This window comes from Xiphophorus couchianus, chromosome 7 (genome assembly GCF_001444195.1).
Source record: "Xiphophorus couchianus chromosome 7, X_couchianus-1.0, whole genome shotgun sequence".
Classification (NCBI taxonomy): Eukaryota; Metazoa; Chordata; class Actinopteri; order Cyprinodontiformes; family Poeciliidae; genus Xiphophorus; species Xiphophorus couchianus.
In genome coordinates this window covers 2,213,715-2,235,745 of record NC_040234.1, presented here as the reverse complement: position 1 = coordinate 2,235,745, position 22,031 = coordinate 2,213,715, and the positions used below count along the sequence as shown (strand labels likewise).

The 22,031-nt window shown below is 38.7% G+C and overlaps 4 protein-coding genes across 8 annotated transcripts in view; all 4 read left to right on the top strand.

Annotated features, from left to right (window-relative positions):
* Positions 1–2,279: 2,279 nt before the first annotated feature.
* crygm5 (crystallin, gamma M5) lies at positions 2,280–3,467 on the top strand. Its single transcript, XM_028023782.1, has 3 exons — positions 2,280–2,349; positions 2,434–2,682; positions 2,960–3,467. Exons 1-3 carry the CDS (start codon positions 2,341–2,343, stop codon positions 3,239–3,241), a joined length of 540 nt encoding a protein of 179 aa, XP_027879583.1. The 5' UTR covers positions 2,280–2,340; the 3' UTR covers positions 3,242–3,467.
* Positions 3,468–7,369: 3,902 nt separating this feature from the next.
* Positions 7,370–8,174, top strand: LOC114148454 (gamma-crystallin M3-like). Of its 2 annotated transcripts, XM_028023781.1 has the most exons (3): positions 7,370–7,429; positions 7,540–7,782; positions 7,865–8,174. In XM_028023781.1, the coding sequence occupies exons 1-3, from the start codon at positions 7,421–7,423 to the stop codon at positions 8,141–8,143; spliced, it is 531 nt and encodes a 176-aa protein (XP_027879582.1). In that variant the 5' UTR covers positions 7,370–7,420; the 3' UTR covers positions 8,144–8,174. The 2 variants fall into 2 exon arrangements, with proteins under 2 accessions (XP_027879582.1, XP_027879581.1); XM_028023780.1 differs by lacking the exon at positions 7,370–7,429 and having other exon boundaries at positions 7,522–7,782.
* A 2,968-nt stretch (positions 8,175–11,142) lies between these two features.
* On the top strand, positions 11,143–11,943 carry LOC114148461 (gamma-crystallin M3-like). Its single transcript, XM_028023788.1, has 3 exons — positions 11,143–11,200; positions 11,294–11,536; positions 11,622–11,943. The coding sequence occupies exons 1-3, from the start codon at positions 11,192–11,194 to the stop codon at positions 11,895–11,897; spliced, it is 528 nt and encodes a 175-aa protein (XP_027879589.1). The 5' UTR covers positions 11,143–11,191; the 3' UTR covers positions 11,898–11,943.
* A 4,728-nt stretch (positions 11,944–16,671) lies between these two features.
* The window catches only part of LOC114148448 (gamma-crystallin M2-like), a 47,933-nt gene continuing 42,573 nt past the window's right edge, over positions 16,672–22,031 (top strand). The window contains exons 1-3 of one of the 4 annotated variants that reach the window (XM_028023766.1): positions 16,672–16,807; positions 16,897–17,139; positions 17,221–17,543. In XM_028023766.1, the coding sequence (XP_027879567.1) occupies positions 16,739–16,807; positions 16,897–17,139; positions 17,221–17,499 (591 nt within the window). In that variant the 5' untranslated portion in view covers positions 16,672–16,738 and the 3' untranslated portion in view covers positions 17,500–17,543. Of the gene's footprint in view, positions 16,808–16,896; positions 17,140–17,220; positions 17,544–20,691; positions 20,776–20,919; positions 21,163–21,243; positions 21,573–22,031 lie in introns of those variants that run through there. The other 3 variants (XM_028023767.1, XM_028023772.1, XM_028023773.1) reach the window with 3 other exon arrangements.

Sequence of the window (22,031 nt, the reverse complement as noted above, 5' to 3'; positions counted from 1 at the left end):
GACAGGCTGTGCTGTGGGGAAGGAGCTGTAGCATAGAGAACTCGAGGGTGATGGACACTGCTAAGGTCGTCTGGCTCTGATTGGCTCTTTCTGATAGGGAGCTGAGTGTTTCTGCAGATGGCAGTAGGACCACATGGAGAAGGTCTCAGGAGCTTGATTGTTTCACAGATGATCTGTCAGGACATAGTGACAGTTTTAACCAATATGTAAAAAAGAAAAAAAAAGCATTTTTATACAAAGCTACCTACTGCAGCATTAAGCAAGCTGTAGCTGAAAATGTTGCAGTCAGATTTCTTTACTAACAATAAGAAAATAGTCTCCATTTTGGATATCTTGACTGGCTACCATTTTGTTTTGTGTTTGATTTTAAGATTTCCTTAATAGTTCTTAAGCACTTTGTTGTTATTACCACTGCAAGATCATCTGAAGATATTACAATATTAAACAGAAAGCTTCATTTTCTTTCACCAGTTCTTAGCAATAATTTTATGCTATGCTTTTATGCTGTTATGATCACTGATGGCATAGTTACTTTGAAAACGTAACTTTAATCACATTACTGATTACTCCTTGAAAAAGTAACTTATTAGTTTACCAATTACTTGATTTGGAAAGTACATTAAAAGTTACATTAAAAACTTTAGCTGCTGAAAGTAACTAAAAATTACTTTCAGCAGCTGTTCACAATAATGTTCTGCCACCTGTGAAAATTACATTGAACTTTGTCAATACGAAATTGCAAGTTACTGTATGATGGTAACATCAATTATGTGTCTCTACTTATATGGTTGTACTAAAGGGGAGATTGTTTAATGGTTACAACAGTAGAAAAAAAAACTTTAGTAATTTTTTGCATGTTTTTGTGTGTTTCATTATTGTCTGGAAAACTCTAAGTAGGATTTTAGAGTCTCCCCCTCTCCCTGCTCCAGATCCCAGCCCTGCGTTTGCAGTCAGAGCGCAGCGCACAGCGCTCCTCCTGTGGCTGTACAACTCAGATGTCCCACTGCACAGATTTGTGACACTTATCTTAATATTAATAATTATAATGACATTTAGTTGAGCAACTTTACGGACTCGTTCATTCGTGGCTGTTTTCACGTTTATTGCGCTGTTCATATCGATGTTTGCAGTTTTCTGGAGTGCAACGCAAAGCTCGACGTCATTCACACAAAGACACAGCGGGACGGATCATCCAGGAAATGATGGACAAGGAGAGTGACTAACTCTAACTGGTTGTCAGACAAATTCTGGGGCTTATTATGTGTCTCTGATTATTTCCAAGCCCAAATAAGTAACTTCATGTTCAAAAACAAGTCCTAAATAGGGTAACCCGCGACTCATTAAATTTGCAAGCGACTTTAGAAAGAAACAAGCCCCAAACTGCTTATAATAATTTGACGTGGCGACAGAAACTCAAAATAGTTCCTGGTTTTCCAGCAACAAAATGCACATCTCCCTCCATTGCTCACATTTCTGTTATCTGCTGCTGCTGCCGTATAGAAACTCAACGCTGAGAGGAGATAAAATTACATTACAAAAGAAAATAGTAACGCAAAGTAATTTGGACAGGTAACTTATACACCTACCCTTTTATTCTTGCTGACACCCTTTTACCACACCTGAGTGTTTCTCCCATTCCAACCTAATTGAACTCGCTTCACCTCTTTTTCACTCTGTTTGCATCTCTGAACTGTCAACCCAAAGTGCTTAGAATCCTGTCCCTATTTTACTTCTATTTCCTGTACCAAAGATTTTTGACACTAGTTCTAACACTGAACTTTGTGGTTGCTGCTGACGACTGATTTGACTATGCACATAAGGGTGTAGTCTGTCTTTCTCAATATCTTTTGCAGACTAAACTAAATGTTTTACTAGGCTGACAGATCAAATTAGTTACATGTAGAAGAGACCATGAAATACTGCACTGAATAAAATGATGTAGAGTTGACATAAAATAAAAACATAAGCATGTTCATGTTTGTAACTATAACAGAAATAATGAGACTATAAATTCAGACTATGGACTTATTATTTGAATTTCTTACAGTTCTTTTTATCCTGCTGACAGCAGAGTCCCAGCTGATAAAGTTTCTGTTGTCACCCACCTGTACCCCATAGGGCAGCCGCTGCAGTTGGCACTGCACCAGATGCATACACACTGGAATAATAACCATTTAGAGAGCGATTTAGCAATCATTATAGCCCTGTACGCTACCCTGCTGAGTAAGATATTCAAAACAATGGCTCCATAGATCATTTAACCACAATGATGCGTATAAAAGTGACAGAGTTTGCGTTGCCCAAGTACCAGTGCAATCAGGGACAGGACTGACTACCAAAATGGGCAGAGTAAGAGAGCACTTTGGGTGTTTGTTACAACATAAGCAGATCATTTCCTACCAGATCATTTCTGAAACCATTTTTTGTTTCCAGATAATCTTTTATGAGGAAAAGAACTTCCAGGGTCGTTCCTATGAGACCAGCAGCGACTGTGCAGAGCTCACCTCATACCTGAGCCGCTGCAACTCCTGCAGGGTGGAAAGCGGCTGCTTCATGGTCTACGAACGCTCCAATTTCATGGGCCACCAGATGCTGGTGAGGCGAGGAGAGTACCCTGACAACCAGCGGCTCATGGGGATGAGCATGAGCGACTGCATCCGCTCCTGCCGAATGATCCCCATGGTAACAACCCATAATCACACTCTGCATCGTCTTATGCGTATGTAAGGTTAAAGAACTTTCTCATGAGAATCACATTTTGAGGTCTCTCTTACAACACAAGACACACACATTGCTATGTTCTCCTGTGTATTTTATATGTTGTCAACTAATCATTCAATATTCTATGCTTCTAACTGACCTTTAATTAGAAGGATATTATTCTTCTCCATGCCTGTTTTAATTCAACTTGCACTGTGGGTAAAATGTTTCCTGAAAGCAATCGTGCTTTCTCTCACAGCACAGAGGTCCATTCAGGATGAGGATCTACGAGAGGGAGAACTTTAGTGGTCAGATGAACGAGCTGATGGACGACTGCGACTCCATCCAGGAGCGTTACCGCATGTCCGACTGCCAGTCCGTCCATGTGATGGATGGACACTGGCTGCTGTATGAGCAGCCCAGCTTCAGAGGCAGGATGCTGTACCTGAGACCCGGAGAGTACCGGAGAATGAGGGACATGGGAACGGGCCCCATGGACATGCGGATCGGCTCCATCGGACGCATCATGGAATCTTGTTAGACAGGACAAAAAAGCTCATGTTGATGAATTGACTCAATTCAAATTCAAGCCATTTGAGTTTCCTGGGATATTTTGGCTTCAAAATCTGAGATAAACCCACGAGAATTGAGCTGTTTATTATGTCAATAAACAGTTGATTCTGCAGTGAGTCCTGATTATTGTACCAAGCAAACTAAGTAACCTAATTCACAAAACATTAAACAAATAAAAAGCATGTTCAGATCTTTTTTTAGTTTCTAATTTCAAGAAGTATTTTGCTTTGTTTTTCTTAACTCCTGTTCTGGCGTCCAAATAATGAGATTTCACTTTGGATTTGGATTTTGCAGATGATCAAATCTGGGCATAAGAAGATTTGTAAATGTGCATCAGAATGTCAGGGCAAGCTGTGTAGTGTTTGTGTAGATTCCTAATGTGAAGGAGACAGTGAAATCCAACACATTACTGGAAGCCAAAGACAACAGGATGAACTCCTGAAGAATCTTTTTTTTTCAGACTCATTATGTCTGCATTTTGATCTGTGAAACAGTAAAGCAGTATCTTGTTAACAGTCTCTTAAGACTAACAAAACACCACATAGCTGACTTCACTTCTGGAGAATCTAGAGGAAAACCATTGACTTACAGTACAAGTTGATTAATTAAGTCTAAAACAACAAAAATGGTGTGCAGGTATAAACCACAAAAGCATCACCTTTGAAAAAAGAATTGCTTTGAAAAAGGATTGGTATTTGCTGACTATTTTGTCTTTTACTCTGCATTTGAAAGCAAATGTTTATGTACACTGTGTAAAACTCAGAGCAATCATTCCTTCCTTATTTGAAGGAGTGTGCATAAGACTGATATAACACTGTCATAAACATGAAGGAGTTTTCATGAATGTCACCAACTTCATGACTGTTGTCATACTAAGTTGTACTAAAACTTGCATTAAAAGTCCATTAAAAGTGTATCACATTAAATCCATCACATTTTTAAAGTAGACTAATGCTATCGATCACTGTTCTCCAAGGCGACACTCTTACTACGACTACCACTATTAATTCCAACTCCTAACTCACCACCAGGTGGGTGGAGCCATGTGTCTGAGTGAGATGCTTTTATACCCAAATGTGGGGATGCGTGACGAAAACCTATCCTGCCTGACGAAAAGCCGCACAGTTTTAATCAAACAGGAAAGTTCAACGGCTCAGACACCGTTTGATCAAAGACGGAAGAACTGAGACGGCTTTAGGAAAAATAATGCAGGACTAAAACATTTACACAAAAATGTCAAAATGTTCACAGAACCATACAGATTGCCCCAGATAATCTGTTTAGACAGTTTATCAGGAAATAAGTTGATTTGGGGGTTAGATGCACATTAAGCACATTAAGAAAGAGGCCATATGGGATTGCAGAACAAGTGTGAGATCGTGATGTGATACTGATCTGAGACAGTAACAGCTGTTAAGTTCACATGTGCACAGAACGATACTCCACTGTCTGTCTGACATGATTAATGTCAGAGGAAAATCTTGAGGATTGTGCACAATATGTTTTCTTGTATTTAAAGTAATTAATTTATTTTTATTAAAGCCATTAAAGCCATTAAAGTATGATGTGAAAGGACAACGTGAGCAAGAGGAGTTTTAGCTGTTTGTTGATTGAGAGAAGAGGAAACTATTTGATGGCTGTGCTGCTGCAGACAGATCTTGGTTAGTGGGAGATTTTTTAAGGTGATGAATACTTGTGATGGCTTCATGGAACTTGCTTCCCCCTGTGGTCTTTGCTCACGGCTCAGAAGTGTTGGAGGAGCAGTCATCTTCTGACCAGCTAAAGGAGGTTTCACTGTAAAGGTCAAAAGTTCTTAATAAAATTCCTGCTTACCGGGATGTAATCAGTTTCTAACTTTGAAACTTGCTGTGATATAGGAGCATGCCTGTGTTACTTTACCATCAGTGGTAATCTTTCAATATAAAATGCTGTTCCTGTTTAATTTAAGTAAAATCAAAGTTTGCTCTACAAGCAAAACATGAGGCTCAAAGCTTCTATCAGATTATTTATTTCTCCATGCCACACCGCACTGATGCAGTAATTTATGAAGAAGTTTTACAGAAGCCTGACATTTCTGTTTAAAGATTGCTTTTATGGATTTTATGTAATATGATAATGTTTTGAGGGGGCGTGCTGTGGTGGCGCAGGGGGTTAGCACGCCCCACGTTTGGAGGCCTTAGTCCTCGACGCGGACGTCGCGGGTTCGACTCCCGGTCCCGACGACCTTTACCGCATGTCTTCCCCCCTCTCCTCACCCTCCTTCCTGTCTGCCTACTGTAGAGAAAATACAAGCCACTAGTGCCGCAAAAACTCTTCGGAGAAAAAAAAAAAAAAAAAAAAATGTTTTGAGACAAATAATTCTGGCTGTAAGCCATAACTATCAAAATGACAAGAAATAAAGGCTTGACACATTTCTACTCAATGTGTACTGAATCCATAAAATGTGAGTTCTACTTTCAGAGATGAGTGACAATATTAATTTGAAATATTGAAATATCGCCATTTTATCACCGATGGGTTGAAGACATCATCAGATCCATTCGGTACTGGAGTCTACAGAGTAAACACATGAAGCTAACTTTTCCCGAGTAGTTGTTTATTATATTGCGTTTGACTGGTGTAATTTGCCACACTGTGTCACTATTGGATGTAATCAAAAAAAAACAAATATAAAAATTGAGGCGAATCTGAATAATTTCCCACATGAAAGAAAGGAGAGCGCAGTGCGAGAGCCGGAGTGGAACACAACGAAGGACCTAATCTGGACCCTGGACGTTTCTCCACAACACTTTGAGTCATTTATACCAGCAGAACTAACGATAGTTTTTATATTTAAAATAAATATTTCCAAAATAAGGTCTATTTTTATAACTAATTATGGATCCCTTTGACAGTTATTCATTCTCTTTTCTACAATGCTTGTTTCAATCTGTCCGTTGACAGAGGCTTATGAAATGTGGCACACATATGAGACTCAGTCCATGTTGCTCATTTTAGTTCAAATGGACCATTTTGTGAAATTTACATGTTTTGTTTGAGCATACACCTCCTCCATATTTCTTCTTAGCAACTTGAAAAATTAATCAGTTCTTAAGGTAATAAACTGCAGGTTATATGCAGCTTGGCTCTTCAACAAATTATTTAAGTGTGCCCTAAAATCAACCCTAAAATCAGACTTTTTGTCAAAGCAAACACCAAATACAAGGTAAAAGCACCACCAAACCATCTGTCTGTTATTACAATGCACTCCTTAGCACATCTATGTCATTATTGTCATAATTTCGTCTTTGTTCATTAAGATCAGGAAGACATATTACATATTAAAGTGGATGAATCACTTTAAACTTATTAAATGACAGCCTCAGCCTTCTTATCGTACAAAATGCCAGATACACTTTTGTTGCCTAGTTTGAACCTGACAGGAAGTCATCCATTTTGGATTGTACTCTCAGAGTTTGGATGGAAACTCAAAGAGGTGGCAAGACTTGAACCAGCTGCTCTAGGCCTGCAGCTCTAAATTTGCTGCTTTCATATGCTAAGTGTTTTGTTACTGACTGTATATAAATCCCATTAACATACCTCTTGTAATAGCTTTAAAAGAAGCAATCTCTGATTCCATTGGGTTTATTGTTTCGATCTGTCAGTATGAATTGGGCCAGCTAGTTTTCAAGAACCTTAAAACACAGATGCACTCTGCATGGTTTTCTTAGAATGTCATCAGGGATGTGAAATATTTTGTTTTATCTCTGAAGTATCTGAAGTGAAATACTGTTTTATTTGAAATATATTAAATGTAAGTATTACATTCTGTAGTCCAGAGTTTTGTTTTGCTAATAAAAATATAACATCAAGCAGCCCAGGTGTCATATTAGGTTTAGAAGCTTCTCGTTATTTTTCATTATGCCTAGCAACAATGCTGTACGTATGCAGTGCATGCATTTCCACCAGAAGAGCGTATAGTGCTGGATAATGACCCTTTAATGCCCTGGCAGCTCTATAGTCTTTTATGGCATGTTGCTGAGTGTGGACTTTACACAATAGAAGCCCAACATACATTTTTATTTTCAGCAAGTATAAAAGTAGCCAGTGCCAGGACCACACATCAGCCACAGTTCAGTTCTACAGGAACCAACTGAAGTCTAGAATCATGGGCAAGGTAGGTTGATCATGAAAATCATCAACATTTTCAATGAAATGTAAGGATGCCAAATTTATATTTGTATTTAAAAAAATAATAATTTTCAATTGATGATTTCGTCTTCTCAGATCATCTTTTACGAGGACAGGAACTTCCAGGGTCGCTTCTATGAGACCAGCAGCGACTGTGCAGAGCTCACCTCCTTCCTGACCAGGTGTCACTCCTGCAGGGTGGAGAGCGGCTGCTTCATGGTCTATGACCGCCCCAACTACATGGGAAACCAGTACTTCATGAGGAGGGGCGAGTACGCTGACTACATGAGCATGATGGGAATGTCTGACTGCATCAGGTCTTGCCGTATGATCCCCATGGTACTGCGTCTCCTGTCTACACAATGTTTTATTTTTACTGGCAAAGCCTGATCTAATCTGGGTTTCTCAAATCCTTTTACAGCACAGGGGATCCTACAGGATGAGGATCTACGAGAGGGAGAACTTCGGTGGTCAGATGCATGAGTGCATGGATGACTGTGACTCCTTCATGGACCGCTACCGCATGTCCAACTGCATGTCCTGCCATGTGATGGATGGCCACTGGCTGATGTACGAGCAGGCCCATTACAAAGGCAGGATGATGTACCTGAGGCCTGGAGAGTACAGGAGCTTCAGGGAGATGGGATATGGAGGAACCAGGTTCATGAGCATGAGGAGGATCATGGATTCCTACCACTAAATACCAATAAAGTTATTCATTCTCTTTTCTATCTTTTCTACAACGCTTGTTTCTTTTTACTTCTGGAAAAGTTGCAAAGAGGGTACAATAAATCCCTCTTTGCAACCTCAAGCCTTCTGCCCTGCATGTCTTAGTGTTTAATTGCTACCACATAACTGACATAAATAACATATTAATTACGAGGCTTCAGCAGCACTGGATGGAATGCAGAGGAGGTCATGTAATCTTTAGAATCTGCTGCTGAACAGAGACACATTTAAAACACATAGGACAGTGGGCGTTAAGGACCAACCACCGCATTAAACCATGAGTCAACAACCTAACTCTGTCCCTCAACGGTTGTCAGAACCTTAAATAAAGATGATAATTTTGATCAAATAAATACACATCATCAAACTGTCTGCAAATCAAATGACAGAATGCATTTTTAATGAAAAATATTTTCTGCTCACTCCCTTGCAGACAAAGGTTAAAGAGTGAATCCCTAATGTTACTGTCTATCCAGTATGTACGTGTCATCACCAGGTACAAAACAACATTAATTCCCTAATAATGATGTGTTTCCCTAAATTTACTTTCTGTTTTACAACTCAAATACCTCAATCTGACATTTTCTTACAAATAAAATATCAACTGCTGTCAAGTTTAACCTTTAAATTACCTGCTAATTCTAGTCATTCAATATTGTATTGACATTATATTTAAGATACATTGTTGCAGTAAAATTTAGAAAAACACTTCAACATGGATCAAATCTGAAATGATGTATTTGGAAAAAGGAAGCCCGAACTGGAAATGATTCAGCTAGCCAAAACAGAGTGGAAGAAGAGCCTGGAGACGAGGGGTTAGAAATATATACTTATAGTTTTATAAAAATATTTTGAGCTTTGCTGTGATAGTGGCATAAAAGACAATACAATGTGTCTAAATTGTCAAAATCTCCTAAGCAATATATACAGAACCCCTTAAAAATATCACTCCATGTCATTGTAATGTTGCAACGCCTGTTATAATAAGAAGCACTATTAAAGCTAAACAACACAATAAGTGCATTCAATCCTATTGTGGTTTTTTACTGTAAAGTGACCTTGAGTGTCCTGACAGGTGCTTAAAATAAATTGAATTATTATTATTATTACCAAATATATTAACATTATCTGGGGCAACATTGGCTCAAGAGGAAGGGGTTCATTGTGCCACTGTTAGGTTGGTAAGTAGGTACAACTAATTTGTAGTTGTCTCTCTCTGTTGGTGACATTAGAGATCTCTTGAACATCGACATAAGAAAATACAGAGTGAAATTAGTGACTCTAGAATGGGTCATGTGTGTCGCTTCACCTGAACTGTGGTGAGGTACAAGGATTGACTTCCATTTGTATCTTTGTGACTAGCAACTCACCTAGAGGTGAAGATAATGCACCCTCAGCTATTATTAAAACAATGTGGGCTCATGAGTTTAACCCAGGCTAACAGGATCGGGTTTTTAATTAAACAAACATATCAAAGCGACTTATGTCTAAGTTTTTAAAGAGTGGGTTGAAAACAACCCGTCTCAAAAATGAATAGCCTGTCCATTCCCATCTTATCTCCGTTGGGTTGCAGGGCCTGGTGCCTGTCTGTAATGGACAGGACAGTAATCATGAACGGTCACCCTCAGAGATCAGAGAATAGAGAGAGCAACCTCTTTCATTGAGAGAACATGTAAACTCCACACAGAATGGCAATGCCTGGGATTCTAACACAATTGTTGTGTTCTCTGGTTGTTTTCTGACCCACATGCAGAATAAAGAACAGGCCGCAGACTAAAATACATAACAATTTACAATATTTACAAAGAAAGGTGCATTGGGGGTTGGGGCAAGTATGTTTGAGACTACCGGTGTAAGTCAGTCATCAATCACTGAATGTTTTTTCTGAAACTTCTTATTTCCATAGCAACATGATGTTCGCTACATCCAATAACAGAGATCCTCTGAACTGTAAGATGATTCATACTCACCCAAAACACATTCATACTTTAGGGCCACAGCAGTGGGACTATCACCCCAACATGGAAGCTGGGCTATAAATACTGTAATGTGTATCTCTGATCAATTTAATGTTTTGTTTAATTCTGCAAATAAAGTTTGAAAAAACTAGAGTCAACCTTATTTAGTTTTTATTAACTTTTGATAGCTAGCACTAGAAATTCAGAAAGTGATTAGGTGTAGATTACGTGGACCTCAATTAACCTGATCCTTTTATGATCTTATAATATCAAAATATTAAAATCTTAGTGGAACTTTATGGGAACTTTTTTTGCAACCAGAAGCAAGTTGGTTGTCCAGGATTTTTTCTTCTTTTTTGCTAGATATTCATAACATAGCCTTCTAAGAGACATGCCTATTATCCACATGGTAGGCTGGTAGTCAGCTGTTTTACTCTGTCAAGGTCAACCAGTCCATTACTAACACACTGAATACATCACCAACTCTTTCAGATATTAAATTTTTAAATTTTTATTCATCCTCTATTGTTCCTCAAAGATATGAAAAAAACGGTAACAGTTTAAAAGTCTGTTACAGTTAGTCATTAGTCAAATCAAATGATCTTGATACATGTTAGCTATGCATCAACATATAGTGCTTTTGTGCAACACCTAATATCAAAACACATTTAGTGTACAAACAAATGAAACATGTCTTTCTCTATTTACTGTCACAAATATTAATACAAAAGCAATTCTATTTTCTATTTCTATTTTTCTCTGCCATTAGGAATAACATCAACATCATTCATGAGGTCATCAACTATAGACAAACACAATTTCCATTTAAAAAATTGCTTTTAAAAGAAATTGCTAAACAATGTTCATGGCCCCACTGCTATATGTGTAAGCAACTCAAAATGCTCTAGGCTTCAATAGTATTTTGCCAGGTCAGGAATTTGAACAATAGAGGGGTACACTGTCTTTGTCTACTGTCAGGTATAAATATAAGATACTCAGGCAGGCAGGGTATCAGTTCATCTACAGTACTCTGAGTGACCTGACAAGCCACCACCACCACCATGGGCAAGGTAAAAAATTTTACATCAATGGTAGATTACCTACAACACTCATCTGGCAAGGCTTAACCACTGTGATATCTAAATAAACTTTTTTTCTCACAGATCATCTTCTACGAGGACAGAAATTTCCAGGGTCGCCACTATGAGTGCATGAGCGACTGTGCTGACATGTCCTCCTACCTGAGCAGGTGTCACTCTTGCAGGGTGGAGAGCGGCTGCTTCATGGTCTATGACCGCCCCAACTACATGGGAAACCAGTACTTCATGAGGAGAGGCGAGTACGCTGACTACATGAGCATGATGGGCTGGAGTGGTGGAATCAGGTCTTGCCGTATGATCCCTTCGGTATGTATTAGACAATAATTTATTAATTTCCAAGGCTGAGGCAACTAGAAACTGGATTTTCATTATGTTTATTTGCTGCAAACAGTACAGGGGATCCTACAGGATGAGGATTTACGAGAGGGAGAACTTCGGTGGTCAGATGTATGAGATGATGGACGACTGTGACTCCATCATGGACCGCTATCGCATGTCTGACTGCATGTCCTGCCATGTGATGGATGGCCATTGGCTGATGTACGAGCAGCCTCACTACAGAGGCAGGATGATGTACATGAGGCCTGGAGAGTACAGGAGCTTCAGGGAGATGGGATATGGAGGCACAAGATTCATGAGCATGAGGAGGATCATGGACATGTGCTAATTGTACAATTTTAACTTCATAAAATAAATTAAATGGTACACATTTATTGATCTGTCTGCAATGTTTTAATTGTTTTTAGTGTTAGTTGTGATATAATTATTTTAATCATAACTGGGCTTAATATTGGTGTGATAAAAGGAAAATTATCTTAATTTAAGCTTTAGGTTACAGAACTATGATCAATTTAAAATTCAATTTAAAAAATCTGTGAAAATTGTTGTATTTACAAAAAAGTTTCTTAATTGAGAAGTTTTATTTTTAATATTTATCACCTGAAGGTAATTTTATTTGTATAGCACATTTTCACCAACAAGGCAATTCAAATTGCTTTACAGGCATTAAAAGGAAATACAAACAAAATAATAAACCAAAAGAAAGAGCAAAAGAAGAAAAAGCTAATAATGTTGATCCAAAGTAAATAAACTAGATACTCCTATTCAGGGTTGATAGATAAGTGTAAGTAAGTATCTTCTGGTCTAATACCTACTCAGCATTGGGGAAAAAGTTTTCTTCCAACATTGCCCTGTGTTCAGTTCCATCCATTTTCCCCATCAACTCTGACCGTCTTCACTGTCCTTGCTGAAGAAAAGCACACCCACAGCATGATGCTGCCACCACCATTTTGACAGAGTGGATAGTGGATTCAGAGTGATGTGCAGTGTTAGGGTTTTACATTTTGGCTAAAATAGTAGCTTCTTCCACATGTTTGCTGTGTCACCAACATGAGTTTTGTCAAAAACTGCTAAAGGTTTTCTTTTAATAATGGCTTTCTTCTAGCCACTGGTCCACAAAGACCACATCTATGCAGTAAAGGCTAATAGTTGTCCTGTGGGCATATTCTCCCACCTGAGCTGTGGATCTCTGTATTTGGTGCAGACTCACCATGGGCCTCTTGGCTGCATCTCTATCAGTGCTCTCCTTTCTCAGCCAATAAGTTTAGGTGGACGGCCTCATATTGGTAGGCTTACAGTTGTGCCATACTCTTTTCATCTCTGGATGATGGATTAAACAATGAGATGTTCAAATCTTGGAAAGTTTTTTGATTGCCTAAGACTGCTTTAAACATCTCCACAGTTTTCTCCTCGACCTGTCTGCTTTGTTCCTTGGACTTCATGATTCTGTTTTGTCCTCAATATTCTCTTAATAAACCTCTAAGCCATCAAAGAGCTGCTGGATTTGTACTAATATTAGATTCCACACAGGTGGATTCTATTTAGTCATTAGCAATCATCAGACAACTTCTGACGGCAACTGGTTGCACTCAGAGGAACGGGGGCTGAATACTTTTGCACACTTTTCAGTTTTTTATTTTTAAATATTATTTTAAAATCATGTATAATTTTCTTTTTACTTCATAATTGTATACCACTTTTTTGTTGATTTTGTTCATGTTAAATACCAACGAAATATATTTATGTTTGTGGTTGTAATGAGACAAATATGGAAGAGTTCAAAGGGTGTGAATACTTTTGCAACCCACTTTAGTTATGGGAACATCACTCATTTCATTTATATTTCAATGATACATTCTAGTTTTGTTATTGAGAATGATTGATCTTTCTCAGAAGACTGAGATAGTCGTGAAGTTCCACAGGGTTTCTTTATCCTGTATGCTCAGGTTGGAGTAAAATAATTTGACAGCTGAATTTCCTACTCTACTACTGGTAATACATTGCTATTCATCCATTTTCTAACACGGTTATCCCTATTGGGGTTGCCAGGCGTGCTGATGCCTATCTCCAGCAGTCAACGGGTGAGGCAGGGCAACACATAGACAAACAGGACAAATAATTATACATGCACTCACAACTAAGGAGAATTTAGAGAGACCAATCAACCTAACAGTCATGTTTTCGGACTGTGGGAGGAAGTCCAAAAACATGGAGAGAACCCATGCATGTACAGGTAGGTTCTGTGCAAACTCCAGGCAGAAATTGAACCCATGACCTTCTTGCTGCAAGGCAACAGTGCTACCAACTGTGCCACTTTGCAGTCCCCACTTTGCTAGCCATAAATCCCAATAAATCTACGGTAATATAATGACAAGCATGCCAGAACAACATAAAGACTGGATGATAGTTATTAGGTTGAATCGTCTTAGAATCTTATGCGAACTGTCCAGTCCTGTGATTTCCAAACTATCTATTCATTTTCTAGTGGTGGTGTAGTTTAAATGATCAGAATTGGTAAAATGCAAGGTGAAGAAAGAGAAAGAAGAGTTAAAAAAATAAAAGCATTTAAACTAAATAAGACTGATAAATTGGCTGATCAAAATTATAAGACAACAGCCTTAAAACATTCAAATATGTGCCAAAGTCTGGCTTTGATTATTATTTTCTGTCAGTCTTTCAAGGTACTAATGCCCCAGTGGCAAAGTTGAAATCCATTTCCATCTATGAACACAGTAGGAAAAATCAGCAAAAAATCATCAAAAGCTCATCATTACCATGGTTGATTGCAGTAAGAAAGTCATTTGAAATTATTGGGGACTAAAGTCAAGACGTAGATTCAACAGAATTATAACCGTGCCGAGCCAGGGATTCAAATAGCTATATAGCTACTACTGGGCATTGGAAGAGGTTAAAAAAAAAACAGTCACTCCACAGGTTACTTCTCCAAACTTCCCACAAAGGCAGTCCTTAGGACTTTGTAGGGAGCATCAACGTATTTTGTATACAATTTCCACATTGGAAGGTGGAAATTAATCTGGATGTTCCTGATGTCTTCCAGTCTTCAGCACATTCCACTGGACAGCTGGATACAATTGGCTTGATTTGAGAAACACGAAACCTGGGATGGCCACAAAAGTGGAATGGAAATTTTAGGAGGGCAAAGGAACGACTGATAGAATATATTTCTATCAAAGTTAGACTTTTTACTCAGACCTGTAAGACACTGTCGCAATAATGAAACTAAAATTAAATTTAGCTGATATCCGCTTATTTTGATCATGAGAATAGGTTTTGGCCTGATGTTCTCTGTAAGGCTACATGGAGTCACTGTAAGAACTTTAATACTGGGGTGATGTGCTCTAACTTCCTGGTTTTAGCAAGAACACAAGCAGCTAAGCTCTGGATCAGCTGCAGCTGTCCGACGTTTTATTCAGACCTGCAAGACACTTGCCATTATGCAACTAAAGTTAAATGCATGGATATGTTTTTCATAATCATCCATCCATCCATTTTCTAACACCCTTGTCCCCAGTGGGCTGGGGAGGGATGCTGGTGCCTATATCCAGCGAACGTTTCGGGCGGGAGGCGGGGTCACCCTGGACAGGTCGCCAGTCTGTCGCAGGGGGTTTTCAGAATCATTTGGGGACATATTCTTTGGGTGTCCATCATCTTTGTAAGAGAGACCCAATCGCTAAGCATGTTTGGTCCCTTCAGGTTGAAAGGTCAGACAGCCCAACTGGGGTTGTAAAAACCACATTGAATCGTTTGGTCATCAGGTGACCATCACCACTGCAGGGGAGACACAGACAGTAAGCAGGTTTGGTCCCTTCCAGTCAACAGACCAGCCAGGATAGTAAAAACAAACCTCGTTCCCTCATTTTACACCTTTAAACGGTATAAAATTCTGAGTTTGTGGTTTTCCAGACAGATCAAACTAATGTCCAATTCTCAATTTTGCCAGGGCACCATTCCTGCCGGGATTTAAACCAGAGCACAAGACACAAGACTTACAAGAAGAACACATAACGTGAAAAGGTCAGGCCCAGCTGTCTCCAGAGCAAAATTACTGCTGAGATATAAATCAGAACACAAAACAAAACCAGACATGATGGAACAACCAGGCTTGGCCACCAGAGATTTAAACAAAAGAATCAAGACTTAGATACAGAAGTATGTATCTGAGTACTATGGAGTCACAACAAGACACAGGCCAGCAAATTTTAGCTTTCAATTGAAGTTTTCCAAGAATACAAACTGTCAAAAAATACTATTCCTGGGATGTGCTGTGGTGGCGCAGGGGTTAAGCACAACCCACATAAGGAGGCCTTAGTCTTCGTTGCGGCTGTCGCAGGTTCGATTCCCGGCCTGGCGACCTTTGCCGCATGTCTTCCCCCTTCTCTCATTACCCACTTTCCTGTCAAGTAACTATCAAATAAAGGCCGCTAGAGCCAATAAAACCTTTAAAAAAAAAAAATACTATTCCATTGAGTTTATTTATTTAGTGCCAATTCACAACAAATGTTGTCTCAAGGCACTTTACAAAAATATTTAAATAAAAAATCAATTCAATCACACATATATTTCAATTGATCCTAGTTCTCATCAGTATGGTACATTATGCTCAATATGTTATTCAGAAGTTTTTAATGAAAACCAACAAATTACATCGAGTCATGGACTTGCAGCATTCCTCCTGGATGAGAACATAGCAACAATTGCTTGCATTGTGTTGTTGACTTATGAAAATATTTCTATTCCTTTTGTGTTCTATCTATGACAGGAAATTCAGATCAGAATAATCAAAACAAAGGACTTAACATTGTCACAACAGACTTTTTTTTTACTATGACTGGAAACACTGTCAACATATGCCACCATTAAACACATGCAACAATTTTAGATTCACCTTTAACTTCATAAACTAATAAAGGTCAGATAACCCCTATGGGAACACTATGTGCCATAAGACAGGAACATACAATTTTTAACAGTCACATGGCTTAGTCTATTCACATGTTACGGGCACTGTCAAAATGCTGGATGTACATACATGACAGGAAGGCTTTTCCAAAGAGAAAAAGGTTGCTGAGTTGGGAGTTTCACAAAAGGGGGTCCAGTAGTTCTTTACATTAGCTCAGGTATAAAAGGAAAGCGTTAAACCAGGTAGGAATGCAGTACAGGAGCAAGAGCAACCACTCATCAGCAGCCAACATGAGCAACATGAACATGAGGGGCAAGGTACAACATCTTTAGTTAATTAATAAATGCAGTTTTCCTTTGCCAATTTTACGCTGTTTGATTTCAAAATACAATTCTCTCTTACCCAGATCATCTTCTATGAGGATAGGAACTTCCAGGGTCGCCACTATGAGTGCATGAGCGACTGTGCTGACATGTCCTCCTACATGAGCAGGTGTCACTCCTGCAGAGTGGAGAGCGGCTGCTTCATGGTCTACGACCGCCCCAACTACATGGGAAACCAGTACTTCATGAGGAGGGGAGAATACGGTGACTACATGAGCATGATGGGCTGGAATGACTGCATCAGGTCCTGCCGTATGATCCCCATGGTAAGAAATCTCATCTCTAGATAGAATATACTTTTTCTAGCTACAAACCCAATCTGATGTTTGTTTGAAAATGTTTTTCAGCACAGGGGATCCTACAGGATGAGGATCTACGAGAGGGAGAACTTCGGTGGTCAGATGCATGAGTGTATGGACGACTGTGACTCCTTCATGGACCGCTATCACATGTCTGATTGCATGTCCTGCCATGTGATGGACGGTCACTGGCTGATGTACGAGCACCCTCACTACAGAGGCAGGATGATGTACATGAGGCCTGGAGAGTACAGGAGCTTCAGAGAGATGGGATATGGAGGCACGAGGTTCATGAGCATGAGGAGGATCATGGATTCCTGGTACTAAATGTGTGTTATTGAATACCACTGAATTAAAATTTTCCAAACTACTGGTATCTTTGCTGTGGTTATTTATCAAGTAAAAGGTTATCATAGAAACCGTATCACAAAAATACAAAGTTTATATTCTCAATGATTAAGCACATTTTTTAGGACTTCAAGTTATCTGGCTGCACCTAAAACAAGACATTAGTATTTTGACATCTGAATTACAAAGGAAAGACTACAGAATGTGTTGGACAAGATGAAGTAAGTGAATTTGTCTTAAAAAGCAGGATATGCTCTTATCAAAGACATGTGAAAGAATAAAGTTGTTCTGTTGCAGTTAAGTTGCACATCAGGTGACAAGTAAGGTTTACAAAGCAATTTTGTAAGACTTCAAGATAACAAAATCCAGAATGGCAGCCATTATCCAAACAAGAAGATTCCTGGAGGCAGTATGCAAAACATAAAATGAAGGACTCAACCGGGGCTCATCAAAAGGAAAAAACTAATTGCCATTTATCACAAGTGCTTGATGAGAGCATATAGGGTTAGGTAGCAAATACTTTTTAGTGTAGGCCATGATGGATAGCTTTTCTCTAAATAAATGTAAAAAATTCAGAAAGGCACTTTGTACTTTCTCGGGTTATTTTTTTACTTAAAATGAATTTTATGAACGGAAAAATTAGGTGTAACAGAAAGTAGAAATCTGAAAGAGAACAAATACTTTCTCACAGCACAATATTTACATTTTTGAACTTTTCCATATTTCGTTGCATTACAGCCAAAAACAAAAGCATCTGTCAGACAAACACAAAATACTGTGAGGTGGAAGGAAAATTATACATACTGTATCTTTTGAAATCCATGAAGCAAAATAGCTCATGCTCAATCAGAATGGATTGGATTGAGCTATGTCAGTGAAAATTCTATTTCAAGCAGGAGAATGAAGAAGACAAACCTGCCAAACAGCATCTTTAAATGAATGCATTTCTATGGTGTTATTACTGTATTTACACAATCTCTATCCAAGCCAACTACCTACCACATGGAGCGTAGTTTATCTATAGTGTCTATTCATGTCAGGTACCTGTAAAAATATTTATGTTACCGCAATGTGAATGAAGTAAATAAAGCCTTGACATAATTAAGAAGTTAGCTAACGGGCACATCAAGTACATCACTGAATGCATTTGGATAAAAATAAGAACAATAATTATAATTACATCCAAAACATGCAATACAGTTATATCCTCAAGAAGACAGCTAAAAGCTAGCACACAGAACTAACAGAAGCAGAAGGCTCAATCCTATTATCAAACCAATGGTCAGGAGCTCATCACACAATTTATGTCTAAAATAAGCTTTGTCATTTTATTAACAGTTTTCTGCTTTGCTGTGTACTTAGTTTCCATAAAGAGAAGGAACTCACCCCTCAGTCAGACAAACTCTTTTGGGAAACCCCTCTTAATAATGCTGGAGGTTGCTGAAGCACTCATCCGTAACTGGTCTGTGCAAACAGACTTTCCCCCACTTTGGTGGGTACATTCCAGAGAAAAATAAAGTTTAACCAGACACTTTGAAGGGACTTCAATGTCGGGGGTGATGTAAGGAATTGTGTGCATCAATACATGCTAGAACCCAACATTTTGATTTGCCTCCTTGCAACTTCGGCATAACTGAATTTGGACTACAAAATTGCTGCAAGGGAAAAAATGGCAGATTAGCAGGAAGTCAAGACAATATTTAGCAGTTCCACAGCAAATGCACTGACGTCAAAGACAAGAAAACATTATAGAGAAAAATGAACAAACTGAAAAATGTAACCCAAAAAGAATATAAAAACATCATCGCGCACCGGGGGCAATAAATGCAAATGTTTTTACACTTCTAGAAAATCAAAATACTCAAAAAAATCTATTCAAGGGCTAAAATAGTCAATTTTGCATGATATGTCTCCCTTAACACTGAAACAAGCAATGAGAAAAATTCTAAGCTGAAATAATTGAAGACATCAACGGGGGTGGCGTAGGGGATAGCGCGACCCATATTTGGAGGCCTCGAGTCCTCGACCCGGCCGTCGCGGGTTCGACTCCCGGACCCGACGATATTTGCCGCATGTCTTCCTCCCTCTCCTTCCCCCTTTCCTGTCAGCCTAATGTCATATAAGGGACACTAGAGCCCACAAAAGACCCCCTGGAGGGGTAAAAAAAAAGAAGATATCAACAATCCTTGAGTCTTTGCCACAGTTGACAATCCCCCCTGTGACTGTAGCAGCTGAACTCCACACAAGCAGAGCCTGTAATAAATTTCCCAATTTCATTATAAAGAACTTTATAAAAGTAGAGTGTTGATCAACAACAAGAAATTCAGTACTATGAATGCTATGTCCAATCAAAACAAATGTACACAAAATGGCAATATTATACCAACTAAGCCATAAAAACTTTAAAAAATATATAAAAATCAGTTAAGCTCTTCTTTCTGCTGTCTTGATACAACAAAACTGAAGTTATTTTATCATGTTTTTTAGACTTAATGAGGAATGATCAATTGTCAACAGACAGCTCCAGCTACTACGACTATCAGAAGCCTAACTCATAATATGGAATGAGTTTTGGACTCACACCTGAACTTTCAGAGACGCATACAGATTATACATATATATAACACTAAAATCCTACTTCTAATTTACGCTACAAACGCTGCCATCATATGGCAATTGAACTGTATCCAACCATGTTAAATGCCAATGAAATTAAATTATTTAAATTCAAGATACAGGCTTGAACTTGAAAGTGTGTACAATGAGATGAAAATAACATGATGGCTTTTTTTTTTCAAATTACCCAAGACAAAAAAGACAAAAAGTAAACATGTGCCTCCAGAGCATATTACATAAAACATGATACGGTATAATACAAACCCAAAAATATGTGAAGTTTAAAAAAAGTCTACCTACATAAACACTAAAAATAAAAGGCTTTAAATACTATTCTTTACAGTCACATGCCTAATTCCCATGTTCTAAGCACTGTTTAAAGTGCTATGTGTTCATATATGACCGACAGGTTTTTCTAAAGACTAATGACAAAAAACTAAGCATGTAACCTCGGCATACTGTGCAGCTCTATGGTAAGTTACTGAGTTAGCATTTCCATAAAAGGGGGGCCACTTACTCTTTACATTTGCTCAGGTATAAAAGCAAAGAGTTAACCAGGTAGGAAGTCAGTACACGAGCAAGAGCAACCACTCACCTGCAGCCAACATGAGCAACACCGACATGAACATGAGGGGCAAGGTGCACAGTTCTTTCTTAAAATGCAAATAATTATTTTACTTCAGGTCACTCAGGTCATTTTTCTATAGATTATCTATTTTTATGCTACTGATTATTTAACTAGTATTGAGTATATAGCACTGATGTTATTTCACCCTTTTCCAGATCATCTTCTACGAGGATAGGAACTTTATGGGTCGCCACTATGAGTGCATGAGCGACTGTGCTGACATGCACTCTTACATGAGCAGGTGTCACTCCTGCAGGGTGGAGAGCGGCTGCTTTATGGTCTACGACCGCCCCAACTACATGGGAAACCAGTACTTCTTCAGGAGGGGAGAATACGGTGACTACATGAGTATGATGGGCTGGAGGGACTGCATCAGGTCTTGTCGTATGATCCCCATGGTGGGTTAGAATTTAAAGCTAATCTCAACTATGAGCATAGGGACATCAGTAATTAAAATTTGCATTCCAATCCTTTTACAGTACAGGGGATCCTACAGGATGAGGATCTATGAGAGAGAGAACTTCGGTGGTCAGATGCATGAGTGTATGGACGACTGTGACTCCTTCATGGATCGCTACCGCATGTCTGACTGCATGTCCTGCCATGTGATGGATGGCCATTGGCTGATGTACGAGCACCCCCACTACAGAGGCAGGATGATGTACATGAGGCCTGGAGAGTACAGGAGCTTCAGAGAGATGGGATATGGAGGCATGAGGTTCATGAGCATGAGGAGGATCATGGATTCCTGGTATTAAATGTTTATTGCTCAGTGCCACTAAATAAAACCATTCTGATTAACTAAAAATGTTGTCAGTATTGTTGATGTGAACATAGCATCACAAAATAGCATCATACAATTTACTTCTGTTACTTCCTTCATTGGCATTTAAGTATTTTTCTAAAAACTATTTATTTTTCAGTTCTGTGTTTTTGGATGAATACATTCATCCCATTATCACAAATCCTGAAGGGTAGCTATTCTGGTTCTCTACTGTACAATTTTGGCTGACTTTCAATTTCACTGTGGAACTTCTATCAAGTAGTGTTCTGTTGCTTGGGATATTCCATATTGGTAACACTGCTTTGATTTTGATATATTGGACACCATTCTGCTATACCTGCCTTAACATTCACATTTTTGAATAGTCACCTTTCCATTGTTCTAGTCACCAACTTCTTGTGAGTTGTTTTACCAAAATGTTTTTATAAATGGGTACCAGGTCTTATTAGCATTTTGCTATGATGGATTAATGTTAAAAAAATA